Source organism: Geotrypetes seraphini, chromosome 12 (assembly GCF_902459505.1).
Source record: "Geotrypetes seraphini chromosome 12, aGeoSer1.1, whole genome shotgun sequence".
In the NCBI taxonomy this organism is placed as follows: Eukaryota; Metazoa; Chordata; class Amphibia; order Gymnophiona; family Dermophiidae; genus Geotrypetes; species Geotrypetes seraphini.
The window spans coordinates 81975031-81989566 of record NC_047095.1 but is presented as its reverse complement, the minus strand read 5'-3'; the positions used below and the strand labels follow the sequence as shown (position 1 = coordinate 81989566).

At 46.1% G+C, this 14536-nt stretch overlaps 1 protein-coding gene across 5 annotated transcripts in view; it reads right to left on the bottom strand.

Annotated features, from left to right (window-relative positions):
* Positions 1 to 7793: 7793 nt before the first annotated feature.
* NPL (N-acetylneuraminate pyruvate lyase) overlaps positions 7794 to 14536 on the bottom strand; it is a 90639-nt gene continuing 83896 nt past the window's right edge. For 4 of the 5 annotated variants that reach the window (XM_033916088.1, XM_033916087.1, XM_033916089.1 and 1 more), the window contains one exon: positions 7794 to 8389. In XM_033916088.1, coding sequence (XP_033771979.1) covers positions 8247 to 8389 — 143 coding nt within the window. In that variant the 3' untranslated portion in view covers positions 7794 to 8246. The remainder of the gene's footprint in view (positions 8390 to 14536) is intronic. The other variant, XM_033916090.1, reaches the window with a different exon arrangement.

Sequence of the window (14536 nt, the reverse complement as noted above, 5' to 3'; positions counted from 1 at the left end):
AACCACCTTTGGCAGAAAGGAAGGAACCGTGCACAGCGAGACCCCAGCCTCTGTAAGTTTCAGGAAAGGTTCTGTACGACAGTCTGCAGCTCCAAGATCTTTCTCATTGAGGCGATAGCTACTAGGAAAACTGTCTTAATGGTAAGATCACTTGTAAGGCCACTTGTAAGGCCCTCTTATTTAGGGAAAGCAAAACAATGTTAAGATTCCATGTCAGGAATGAATGTCGCACAGGAGAATGCAGGGACAACTCTCCCTTCAAAAAACCATAAAGCAAGAAAAGCCTGTCACCTGCACTTGAGGGATTCAACCTCCAGGCCCTTCTCGAGTCCATCTTGAGAAATGCCAGAATTACTGACATCAGAGCCTTAAAAGGCTCCACTTTCAGCTTAGCACACCAGTGCTGAAATATTTTTCAAGTCTTAGCAAAGGCTACGACAGTCGCTGGTTTCTTAGGAGAGCAATTATGACCACCTCCAATAGCACTTCCGCCATGCCATAAGCCCAAAGCATTACAGAGATTCTTCAGGGCAATAGACCCTGCAAGAGAAGATTCGGATAAAGTGGTAGTTTGAAACACCTGCCCCTCTGTAACTGAACCAGATAAATGTACTACAACCAATCCAGACCAACCAGGATTACCAACTCCAGGTGGGTCGCTATTTTGTGAATGACCTGGCCTATCATGGAAACATGTACAACAGCCCTTCCTCTGTCTAAGGTTGTACTAAAGCATCCATGCTGGCACTTCTAGGCTTGAATCTTTGGCTGAAAAACTGAGAGCCCTTCTTTTGTTATTGGCTGCCAATGCCATTAGATCAATTGGACGATGCCTCCAATGACTTACAATGATGTTAAAGGCTTTTCAGGACCAAGACCAATCCCCTGGGTCCAAGGTCTGCTGGCTGAGAGAGTCGGCCTGCACACTGTCCACATCTTCTACCTGTGCTGCTTATACAGCCTGCAGGTGGACTTCTGTCCAGCAAAACAGCACTCTTGGTGTCTCCTTATCTGCTGGTATTCTCAGTGAAAACCCTGACTGTTTTGCCTTCCGGGGTGTTCTCCAAAGTCTCCAGCACTAGACTAACAGCTCGCAGTTCCAATCTGTTGGTGGACTATTTTCTCTGAGAGGGTAACTATCAGTCCTGAACTGGATGACCTTTGCAATGACCTCTCCCCACCAACTGTAGACTGGTATCTGTTGTCAGGATCATCCAAGAGGATATGTGGACAATGACTTCGGCTAGAGTCAACAATAGAAATTTTGATGTGCCTCTGCCTTCCAGGCCAGTGGCATCTGAAGAGAATCAGTCTGCAGAGACCAGCGGGACAATAGCGTGTCCTGGAGAGGCAGGTGATCAGATGAGCTTTCGCCCATGGAGCAACCACTATGGTCACTACAGTCTATCCCAGCACCTGTAAATAGTGCCAAGCCATAGGAGCAGGCGTTGCCTGGATCTCCAAACTCAGGCATCTTAACTTCAGTTTGCGTGGCTCTGGAAGAAAAACATGGCCTTCTACTATGTTGAAGTGGATCCCCAAGTACTCAAGGGATTGTGTCGGTTCCAGGTGAATCTTCTAAAAATGATGATTTAAACCAGGTCCTGCAAGTTAGACAACTTGCATCACTGCTGTTCCGTTGCTGGCCTTGGCAAGGGCTCAAATCAGCCAATTGGCCAACTATGGATGTGTCTGAATCTCTAACTTGCACAGATGTGCTGCTGCAATGACCATCACCTTGAAAACAAATTAGTTCCTTATTCCGCAGGACATCACATGAAAGCAAACACCACTCCTCCCCCCCCACACACACACATACACACAGCATGCACCCCTAACTATCCTTCCCCCTCCCCCCCCTGAGATGCAACAATGAGCAGTAATCACCTAACCAAAACCTAAAGCCAAGCTATGGGCTTTGGGAGGCAAAGAATGCTCATATGTACTTAAGAAACTTCTCTCACCGAACAGGAGCACCACAAAATGGAAATGTCTCTCCAACACATGGAACCTCAGAAACTTCCTGCGAACTGGAAATATGGAAATATGCAAGTAAGCCTCTGTCAAAACCCAGCCAGGCTTAAAGTCCTCCTGGCACCACTGAGGTGGTCTCCGCCCAGGTGGAGCACTTTCAGTGCAGCATTGACCAACTTCAGATCCAGGACTGGCCTTCAATTGTTTGAATCTTTCTTGGTACAATAAAGTATATACAGTATCTGCCCCAAACCTGATTCTTTGGGCGATACAGGTTCTACAGCTTGAATATCCATGAGTCGTTTTACGGTTGCTCAGACCTTGATTGCTTTCTTGGCCATCCGGCCAGAGTCCACTAAGAGGTCCAAGTAGAGGATGAAAGAATTTTGAACTTGTAGGTTTCTTGAATCATGTCCAGTAGGGAATGACATGGGGTCAAATTTTTCCCTGTCCCCGCGAGAATTCATTTTCCCATCCCAGCAAGATCTTTATCTGTCCCTGCCCCTTTCCTGAAAGCTCTGTCCTCATCTGCACAAGGCTCAAACACTTTAAAATCATAAGTGTTCGAGGCTTATGCAGTTAAGGCAGAGCTTACAAGAATGGGGCAAGGAAGGGGAAATTGAGTTCCTGCGGGGATGGGGAAAAATTTGTACCAGTGTCATTCTCTAATATCCAGTACCTAGTGGTCCAAGCAAATCCTCACCCAGGCCTTCCAGTACACTGACAACAATCGGTAACTGGCCTGACTTTATAGGGACTTTCTGGAGGCAGCTTCAGGTTGAGAACATGAGGGTTGAGCTCGCCTGGATCCTCCAAACTGCAGCCAAGAGTCATAAGATGATTTCTGAGCAAAGAACCCCACAACAGCTGACAAAATCATCAAGAACCATAAAAAGTACCATGACCCCTCTCCTCCCCCCCCCCTCCGAGGTATGGGTCCACTGTCTGGCAAAGACCTAGGGCAATGAACCGCCACACTGGCCATAAGATCATCCAACCCCTTGCCAAAGAGCATTTGGCCCTTGAAAGGTAGCCTGGGAAAAAGACTCTCCCACCCATTGCCTATACCAGCGATGGCGAACCTATGGCACGCGTGCCAACTGTGGCACGCGAAGGCCTTGCAGCTGGCACGCGCAGGGCCGCCATCAGGGCAGTACTACCAGGGGGTGCACAGGAGAGAGAGCTGAACGGGGACGATGGGGGACCCGCGGGGTTAAATATAACTCGAGCCGCGAGGCTCGTCTTCTATTCCGACTGCCCTGCCGGCACACATAGCCGATCGGAAATCTTCCCCGACTTCAGCGCTGACGTCGGAGGGCGGGCTTTGCTTAAGCCCTCCCTCCGACGTCAGCGCCGACGTCAGGGAAGATTTCCGATCGACTGTGTGAGCTGCAGGGCAGTCGGAGTAGAAGACGAGCCTCGTGGCTCGAGTTATATTTAACCCCGCTGGTCCCCCATCGTCCCCGTTCAGCTTTCTCTCCTGTGCACCCCCTGGTAGTACTGCCCTGATGGCGGCCCTGCGCGTGCCAGCTGCAAGGCCTTCCTAAGGCAAGAAATAGAAGACAAGCCTACGCGGCTCAACCACAAGGGGGCACCCGCTCAAACTCAAGGGCGGAAAATTTCACGGCGACACCAGGAAGTATTTCTTCACGGAGCGAGTGATTGATCAATGGAACAAGCTTCCAGTACAGGTAATCGAGGCCAGCAGCGTGCCAGATTTTAAGAATAAATGAGACGCCCATGTGGGATCCCTAAGTGGGTCAGGGTAAAACATTGTATAGTATTAAGGGGAGGGTCTATAGAGTGGGCAGACTTGATGGGCCTTGGCCCTTTTCTGCCGTCATCTTTCTATGTTTCTACATTTTGCTGAGAAAGTTGCTAAGATGGGCTGGGAGACAAACGGGGAACACAAAAGGGGGAGGGAGTGCGTTTTTGGACACAGAAGGCATGAACTTGGGAGAGAGGAAGGGAGGGAAATAGATGCTGAGGTGGGGGAGGGAATGGGTTTTTGGACACAAGGCATGAACTTGGGAGAGAGGAAGGGAGGGAAAGAGATGCTGAGGTGGGGGAGGGAATGGGTTTTTGGACACAAGGCATGGACTTGGGAGAGAGGAAGGGAGGGAAATAGATGCTGAGGTGGGGGAGGGAATGTGTTTTTGGACACAAGGCATGGACTTGGGAGAGAGGAAGGGAGGGAAATAGATGCTGAGGTGGGGGAGGGAATGTGTTTTTGGACACAGAAGGCATGGACTTGGGAGAGAGGAAGGGAGGGAAATAGATGCTGAGGTGGGGGAGGGAATGTGTTTTTGGACACAGAAGGCATGGACTTGGGAGAGAGAAAGGGAGGGAAAGAGATGCTGAGGTGGGGGAGGGAATGTGTTTTTGGACACAGAAGGCAAGGACTTGGGAGAGAGGAAGGGAGGGAAAGAGATGGTTGTGTACACGGGGAATAGAAGAAAGGAGAATTTTTGGTCATAGGGAGGGAGTGAGGTACAGACAGTGGCATATCAAGGTGGGGGTGGGGGCGGTCTGCCCCGGTTTTATGCCCCAAGGGGGTGCACAGCTGGCCACCCTCCAGTGTTCTCCCTAGGCTGGCAAACTGCGTCTCTTTAGGCACTTGAGTGCCACCGCCGCCATTGGGAACAGGCCGGTTCCAAGTTCTTCCTGCTTTTCCCTGTGGGGCCGACCAACTCTCGCCACCCGCGTCAATTCTGATGTCTGAGAGGACGTTCTGGGCCAGCCAATCGCTGCCTGGCTGGCCCAGAACGTCCTCTCCGATGTTAGAATTGACGTCAAGTGGCGAGAGTTGGTCGGCCCCGTGGGGAAGAGAAGCAGGGCGAACTCGGCGCTGGCCTGTTCCCGATAGCGGCAGTGGCAGCCTATTCCCCAGTGGCGGTGGCAGCATTTTCCCAATGGTGGTGGCATAGGGGAGGGCAAGGAGAAAGAAAGAAAGGGGGGACAGGGAGCCAAAAAAAAAAAAAGAAAGAGGGCTGGGTGAAACAAAGAAAAATGGGGCACGGAGAGAGAGAGAAAGACAGACATACAGAATGAAAGGGGGTATGGAGAGAGAGAAAAAGAAAGAAGGGGGCAGGGTGAAACAAAGAAAAAGTTTGGGGAGGGAATCAGGTCTGGAGGAGAGAAAGCATACAGGAGGCTGAAAAAAGGGAAGAAATATTGGATGCACAGTCAGAAGAATAAAGTGCAACCAGAGACTGATGAAATTACCAAAGGTAGGAAAATGATTTTATTTTCAATTTAGTGATCAAAATGTGTCCGTTTTGAGAATTTATATATGCTGTCTATATTTTGCACTATGGCCCCCTTTTACTAAACCGCAATAGCGTTTTTTAGCGCAGGAAGCCTATGAGCTTCAAGAGCAGCGTGGGGCATTCAGCGCAGGTCCCTGCGCTAAAAACCGCTATCGCGGTTTAGTAAAAAGGGAGGGGGAATATTTGTCTATTTTTGTATAGTTGTTACTGAGGTGACATTGCATAAAGTCATCTGCCTTGACCTCTTTGAAAACCCGCGGAATATAAATGATAATTAACATTTTCTCTGCGTACAGCGTGCTTTGTGTTTTTAAAATTTTATTGTTGGTAGATCATTTTGACTTGGCCACAAAGGTAAGGGGGAGGGAGGGGAGCTGCTGAAAGAGTCTACCTTGACGTGGTTGCAGGCTTACAAATCTTTTGGTCAAAGAGTGCGGCGACAGAGAAAAGTATGTGTGTATTCGGCCCATGAATGAAATCATTAAAACATTATAAATTGCCAATAAATTGAAATGAAAACCAAAGGATTGTGAATCAAATTGATTCTCTATCAATACAAAGATTCCAATCTTTAAAAATGATGTTACATAGTTCAGGCAACTTTATAAAGAGTTTTTAGATACTAAAATCTTGTTATTAAGGTTTAATTGACGTGCTGGCACTTTGAGGAAATTCTTTGGTTTTGTGCGGCAGTTTGGGCACTCGGGCTCAAAAAGGTTAGCCATCACTGGCCTATACCATAGCATTCTACAGGCAGAGCTAGAATAAGCAGACACTGCTCATGATCCTGAACACATCATATAGCGCATCTGCCACATAATTCACCCCAAAATTAACAATTGGGGGAAAGCGTGCCACTACCTCCATCTTCAGTCCCAAAGTCAAGGCCTCAAACTGTCTTTTGAGGACTAAATCCACCCTGCAGCCTTGCACATCCTTCAAAAACCCTCCACCTTCGCTAGGCAGAGAAGTTTGCTTGGTAACCTGAGCTCCAAGTGAATCCACTTTAGGTGGGACAAAGCTGTTGAAAATCCAGAACCAGGGGATACAGCTTTGTCAAAGTCCTGGCAACCCACAAGGGACTCTGGAGCCTCCCAATGTTCCGTTAACATCATTGTAATGTCAGGATGCAAAGGGAAAAAGGTGATTTCTGTCATGAGGTGCTCATAACAGAATGCTGAACAGCAGAACTCTGGAGGGTTTCAAATTTCAATACCTGCAAAAATTCTGTGATGACTTCCAACAAAGCTGACGGCTTAAAAAGGAAGCATACCGTTGGGTCATCTCCTTGGTCCAGGGCTGTCACAGACTCCTGTTAGCCCCAGCCTGAGGGAGTAAAGGAATTGATTCTGATCCCCAGTCATCCCAGTCTTTCTCCAACTGGACCTCCGGTTCCTACAGGTGAACTTTCAGAGGTGGCAAGCGCTCCGAGAGGGAAAAATCCTCTAGGCAACAGCTGGCAGGATCCCAGACAGTGCAGAACAACCCCAATAAGCCAAATATGCTTCAAAAGACAGACAAAAAAAATGGGAATAAGGCCCTGACCAGTATGCTCTAAATGACATCTGCAAGAACTCTTCTTGCCTCTTCAGGGACCCAGAGGCGTCTGTGCTTTGCTGCATCGCTATCCAGGGGCTTTGGAAGGAATTTTTGCCCCAAACAAGCTACCTGCGACTACCCTGCCCTAGAGGAGCCAGATGGGGCTAAGCCCAGCACTCCCGACCCCTCACATGCCCCGTGAAACATGGACATTCCTCAGCCAGCCAGCCAGTGCAAATCTGGCAGAATCAGGGGTAAAACAACCTGAGCAGTCCATCTCTAATGATTTTAAACAAAATCAAGGTGTTTTTGAGGCAGGTAGAGGCTTTTACAATCAGATTGAGAAATCCAAGATGGCCATCATAGTAGCATTTTGGAGCCAAAAAACATCCTGGGAGAGCTAAACAAAGTTTTAAAAATTCAGCCCAAATCCTAGCCACAGAAACCTCCAAAACTGCAATTAAAGAATCCTCTCCCCCTGATGTCTCCCATAGACTACAATGGACTGTACTCACATTTCAGTTAGTGCTGTGCCTGCTTTAGCTTAAACAGCAGCTGGAAAGTGGAAATTACTGCCTCAGACAAGAATATAAAGAAGATCCAAATGCTTGTTTCTTTGGGCTGCCAATCAGATCATCAAATTGATGAGACCCAAGACCCCCCAACAGCTCTAGTAACATAGTCGGAGAGGGTAACACAACCGGTACCCGATAAAATCCTCAGGACAAACACAGGGCAATAGAACCTGTACTCAAGCTCCGGTAATAACCAGGAAAGAGCCTTGCTACTAGGGGAGCAGTCCCCAAGTCTTCCAAAAGTGTCAATGCTAGCTAGCTAGGTAGGTGCCCTGTAAAAGGGTGGCCCTCTCAGCTATAGACTTCCGACAGCACAGTCTGTGTCTTTTCCTAGGCAGAGCTACCCCAGTAAAACTGGGGACCTCTGAAGCACCAAGAAGCCTCAAATTCAGGATAAAAACTTTAAAATAATAAAATGAAATCAGAGCAGATCAGACACCTTCAACTCACATGTATAAAGTAAAACTGAGGAGCTGTAGCACAGCGCATTGATACAGGAGAGATTCAAAAAAGAACGTGAACAATGCCTTCTACACAACTTGCGAGTCGAGGCGAATAACCCACTGATTCAAGACTCGTATGCCTTTTGCACTAGAATAGTAAGAAGTGAAGATCCAGATTTGCAAACCTTTAAAACTGCTCATTTTACTGAGGACCATTCCCATCCATGACCAGATGAAAGAGGATCACTAAGAATAGAATTATAGAATTACATATGCTGGTACCAAATCTCTTCTGCATAATGAAACTTCCTCTATAGGGAAGTGACTAGCAAAGTATTAAGCTACAGATACTGGAGTAAATCAAGTAAACATATGAAGGACGTTTCAAGTCTACTCCAATGTATGTTGTCAATTACTACAACTCCGGTGAATACATCTGAAGGTCCTTAAAGAAGGCCAAGGCTCTTCATTAGTACTATAATCTGAGTTAAATACTCATTGGAGGTCTCTTGTAGAGGTAAACGTGGTGGACCCATTGGGATATTCGAGGCAACAGACATGATGGCTTTGGTCTCACCTACCATGAAACCTAGAGAAAAGAAAAAAAATAGTTAATATACTGCCACTTTTTTTGTTGTTGTTGTTAGGACAGTGGTACTAGTCTTGAAAAGATTCAAGTTACACTCTTAGGAAGGACTGTAATCCGAGACTTCTTTGAACAAAACTGGAAAGCTTCACAAATATATTCCTTATTGTATAGATTGATGCCTCAACTCTTCCCATTCCTTAAAAGCCTGGTTTTAGATTCTGTCCCTGCAACTTGTACTTATTTAGAAAATAAGGCAGAATAAATTCACCACAGGTTTATACAAAATGCACGTGTTTACAGCTGATCCCAAGTTATCTGTGGCTATTTTGATTCTAGTGCAAAATGTTTCCTGCCCATCAAGCTTTGTCAGTCATTCTGCACACACTGATGGATTGAATCACTCTTTTCTTTCAATGAAAAGGCTAATAAATCTTCCCAACACATTAAGTTTAACAGTTTTTATGATGACATCACAACAACCCAACTAAGAAAATACAATATTACAGCAATTGTCACACAATTTTATATAATTACCACCCTCCCCTCTCCCCCTATAGAAGTTATAGTAAAAAAAGCAAAATAAAAGTTCCAAAAGACCATACAATCTCCACCATACACCTTTGACTCTACAAATGGAGCTCACTAAGACTTCATATTATACCCCACCCCTAACCCCCATTCCAATGAAAATGAATTGGTTCCTTATTCCGCAGGACATCACATGAAAGCAAACACCACTCCCCCCCTCCACACACACACCCATACACACAGCATCCCCCCCTAACTATCCTCCCCCCTCCCCCCCTGAGATTCAACAATGAGCAGTAATCACCTAACCAAAACCTAAGGCCAAGCTATGGGCTTTGGGAGGCAAAGAATGCTCATATGTACTTAAGAAACTTCTCTCTGGCCTTCAATTTGTTTGGTCTAGAGCAGGGGTAGGGAACTCCGGTCCTCGAGAGCTGTATTCCAGTCGGGTTTTCAGGATTTCCCCAATGAATATGCATGAGATCTATTTGCATGCACAACTTTCAATGCATATTCATTGGGGAAATCCTGAAAACTCGACTGGAATACAGCTCTCGAGGACCGGAGTTCCCTACCCCTGGTCTAGAGAATTGCAATGTACTGTTTCATCTGAAAGCTGGAATAAGATATGGTCTGAAAGGATACCATGTATGGCTTCAGCATCTCTGCTACAAACTATTTTGTGCTTCACAAAACACCATGGGTGTTCCCGCTAAGCTGCGCTGGCGTGCGCTTGCGCACAAAATATTAGGTCGCAGCGCACAAGTTTCTCGTCACAGCGCAGGACCGGCAAGATTGACTCATTTGAACTTCTGCAAGATCAGCATCGGAAGCGTGCGCTGGGCCGGAGAGATCTTGGGGAGCCTCCGACAGTGGCTTTCTCCCCTCTCTGCAGCTCTCCTTTACTTCCCAGCGCAGCGATTCACGAAGGCAGCCTCGGGGCTTTTGCTGAGTCGCGGCTGCCTCTGATGATGCAACTTCCTCTTTCCTCAGAGGCGGCGCGACACAACAAAGGACCCGAGGCTGCCTTCGTGAATCGCTGCGCTGGGAAGTAAGAAGAGCTGCTGGGAGGGGAGAAAACCACTATCAGTCTGGGAAGCTGCTGGGCAGGGGAAAAAAGGGACAGCTGCTACTGGAAAGGGAGAAGGAGAGATGCTTCTGGGAGGGGAGGAGGGAAAGGAATCTGGGAAGCTGCTGGGCCAGGAAAAAAAAGGACAGCTGCTACTGGAGAGGGAGAAGAAGGAGAGATGCTTCTGGGAGGGGAGGAGGGAAAGGAATCTGGGAAGCTGCTGGGCAAGGAAAAAAAGGGACAGCTGCTACTGGATAAGGAGAAGAAGGAGAGATGCTTCTGGGAGGGGAGGAGGGAAAGGAATCTGGGAAGCTGCTGGGCCAGGAAAAAAAAGGACAGCTGCTACTGGAGAGGGAGAAGGAGAAGGAGAGATGCATCTGGGAGGGGAGGAGGGAAAGGAATCTGGGAAGCTGCTGGGCTAGGAAAAAAAGGGACAGCTGCTACTGGAGAGGGAGAAGGAGACGGAGAGATGCTTCTGGGAGGGGAGGAGGGAAAGGAATCTGGGAAGCTGCTGGGCAAGGAAAAAAAAGGGACAGCTGCTACTGGAGAGGGAGACGGAGAGATGCTGCTGGGAGGGGAGGAAGGGAAGAGAGTTACTGCTGGACAGGAGGCTGGGAGAAAGAAAGAAAGGGGGCAGGCAGGGAAACAGAAGGAAAGAAGAGAAACAGAAAAAAAGAAAGAAAGGTCAGGGAGAGAGGAAGAAAAAGTTGGGGGAGGGAATGAGGTGTGGAGGAGAGAAAGCATACAGGCTGATAGAAGGGAAGAAAGATTGGATGCACAGTCAGAAGAAGAAAGTGCAACCAGAAATCACCAGACAAGGTAGGAAAAATGATTTTATTTTAAATTTAGCAAAGTGGAGGCAGTATTACCACAGTTTTCAAAGGAATTTGCCCAAATAACTTAATAGTTAACTGGGTAAATTCCCAGAGATGAAAACTTCCCTTCACTTACTATGCACAGTTCTGAATTTATATCTGCTGTCTATATTTTACAATATGGTCCCCTTTTACTAAACCGCAATAGTGGTTTTTAGCGCAGGGAGCCTATGAGCGTCAAGAGCAGTGCTGGGCATTCAGCGCAGCTCCCTGCGCTAAAAACTGCTATTGTGGTTTAATAAAAAGGATGGAGGGTATATTTGTCTATTTTTGTATGCTATAAAAACCAAATACAGAGAGAGACTGAGAGCTGTTGACGAAGAGCTACGTGTGTGTCTTTCTTCCATTCCAGCCAGAATATCAGCTTTGTGTTCAGCCAAACAGGCCCAGGTTTCGCACTGAATAAAGTATTTTATAATTTTTATAATTTTTATTTCATAATAAAGTAATTATAAAATACTTTCTTTGTGTTTATTTGATTCCTATTCAAGAGAATTACTTTATATATAGTCAATATAGGCAGAGAGTTAAATTTTTTAACATTTTCTAATGGTGGTGTGCCTCGTGATTTTTTTCATGAAACAAGTGTGCCTTTGCCCAAAAAAGGTTGAAAAACACTGGTCTAGAAATTGAAAGCATCAAACGTATTGTCTTCTGGACTGTTTTTAATTTACAGTTTACACATATGGATGTAACAGACATAACTACATTTGTTGTAAAACATTTATTAAGATATCATTTCATCCCTACAATTTCTGTGTTCTTAAAAATATTATTTAACGTTATTTAATTTAGCGTGTAGGCCTAAAATTCCTTTGAATACCTCGTCCTCATGTATCAGCAACTTTGACAACATATTTATTTGGCTCATAACTTGCTGGCGCCCGATATTTTTAGCTCACAGTGAAAAAAGTTTGCTCACAACACCTGCCCGCTTAGAGGGAACACTGATGGACACCAGTCAAATCAGGGGTCTCAAAGTCCCTCCTTGAGGGCCGCAATCCAGTTGGGTTTTCAGGATTTCCTTGATGAATATATATGAGATCTATGTGCATGCACTGCTTTCAATGCATATTCATTGGGGAAATCCTAAAAACCCGACTGGATTGCGGCCCTCAAGGTGGGACTTTGAGATCCCCAAGTTAAATTACAAAAATTGGATGCTACCAAATCTAATGCATGTTGGATTTGTAAGGAGGTGGGTACACTGGACCATTTTTTTGTTTTATTGCCTGCTAGTTCAAACATTTTGGCAAGAAAGTATATTGGAGGTTTGTATACCTTTCTCATATGGCATGGTGATGTATAGAACACACGTTGCTTCAGTAACCTTATTGATGGGAAACCCCCCCCCCCCCCCCCCAACTATTCCTGATATTGTCAGGAGTGGTGTTACAGTTAGTCAAAAACTGGAAAGATTTCACTCTTTTGAACTTTCATTTTTGGTGGAAAGCAGTATGCCTTTATTATCGATATGAAGCTAGTTTAACTGAAAGATCTGAGGATATGGCCCCCTTTGTAAAAGTATGGGGCCCTTTAGAGGGTTTTGTTAAGCAATGTGTGTGACTGTATAAATGACCTACCAGACAAATGGGAGGGAGAGATGGGTAGTGGGAGAGTGTGGCGCAGTGGTTAAAGCTATAGCCTCCGCACCCTGGGGCACGCTGCTCCTTGTGACTCTGGGCAAGTTACTTAGGGCTAGAATTACTAAGCCCACTGATCGTGTTTCACTAACCTCTGTGCTGATCATCCTCTGTGCTGAAATATAGCTCCCACCTGTGTAGGTTGTGTTTCAGAAGGAGGTACCGCAACAAGAAGGAAATTAGGTTTAGGCCTAAACATCCTTCTCGAGTATTGGTTTGACCTGTGTGTTCTTGCAGTGGATCTATTGCTAAATTCAGTAATTTTAATTGATTGGACATCTCTTTTTTGGTCATAGTCAAATAGTGTGGTGTATAGGTGCATCCAAGGTGTGTCATTAGCTGTAACAGGTTGGTTCCAGCAGTTATGTGTAGGTATAATTTCAAAAGACCACCCTGTAATTCTGTATTGATCCATGTAAAGTATTGGGTGGACCCTCCCAGGGTCCCGTAAGGGGACACGACATCTTCAGGGGTATGTAAATTTTGGTAAAAGGAGGGAAAGTCTGTTAAATTTTAAAAGATGCATTCCTAGAGCTCACCTTGAGAAAGCCATGGGTTCCGATCAGCAGAATAAGAAGTATTGCAGCAAAACCGGCACCTTTTTAGAGTCAGGAAGTATATCCAATCAGGGACAAAGATCAGAGCTGCAGCAAGCAGTTGACCTACTCCAGGAGACATCCGGGGATCTTCTGGCTGTTGCTAAACAACATCCAGGTGTATTTATAAGGTATGGGAGGGGCTTGAGGGATTATAACTATATACGTAGGCTTTGTAAGTCACGTGACTGGAAGACCACGGTAATAGTGATAGTGGGATTTGCAGGATGTGGCAAGTCTAGACTTGCAAAGGAGACAGCTGACAAATTGGGGGTGGTGTTTATTATAAACCTAGGGGGGAGTGGTGGGATGAGGGGAAACAGCATGCAAAGTAGGAAGGACGCGATTCACTAAACTAAAGAAGGTACACCAACTGGGCTGGCCGATCCAAAAACAAGCGACTGGTGACGACCAGTCACCTGAGCAAAAACCTTGCTCCCTGCCCCAACTCTTATGCTGGCCTCCCGCTCTCTGCCCAATGCTTGCCGCACTGCTCTCTGCCCCACTCTCTGCCGACTTCAGTAAAACATCTCCTGCTCTCTGCTGCGATTCTCCTGCCCTGATTTTCCTGCTTGCCGCCTCGCTTACTGCAGCACGAGCCCATGGTTTAACCCGCTTTAAACCCGTGGGCTAAAACCACAGGCTTGCGAGTAAAAAAGTACAAAAAAAAAAAAAGAAAAGAGCACGGACAGCAAACACATGCGCAGACCATCTCCAGCGATCCGTGTTGTCGGTGAGGGGCGTGCCTCTGATTGCCCCCATTTACATGAGGTTGCGTTGTGGCTCAGTCGGCCTGCCTCGGATCTCCTCAGGTAGATCGGTGGGCTTAGTGAATCTAGTCACCCCCCATTAACCCAAGTACATTAGATAGATTGTGAGCCCATCGGGACAGGGAAAAATGCTTGAGTACCTGGGAAAACGGTATAGAAAATTGAATAAATAAATAAAGCTGTTGATGGGGCGTGGCTTGGACACGCATTCCGATGGTCGGGTAAACGAATAGCTCCATGCTCAAAAGCTATAATTTTGAAATTACTACAAAAAAAAAATCAAATTTCAAAAGAAAAATATCTAAATATTGAAAGACAATGACGTCTAGCAAACAGAACAAAAGCGATTTAGGAGCAGGAGGATCCGGTACAGGAAGTAATAAACGATCAAAACCGGAGCCAAGCATCACTCCTTCAAAAGCTCCACTGCCATCAGATGACAACCTCGATGTAATGGAAGAATTAAGACAAATTAAAGAAATTGTTCTGGACAGCAACAAAAAACTACAAAAAGATATTGAAGATGCAGCAGCAGCAGTGGAAGTGACGGAAAACAGAATAAACCTAATAGAGGATAACTTTGAACAACTTAATCTGAACGCAAGACAAAACAAAATCATATGGAAAGAGGTAGAAGAAATTAAAAAAGACCTTGAAGACAGCCGG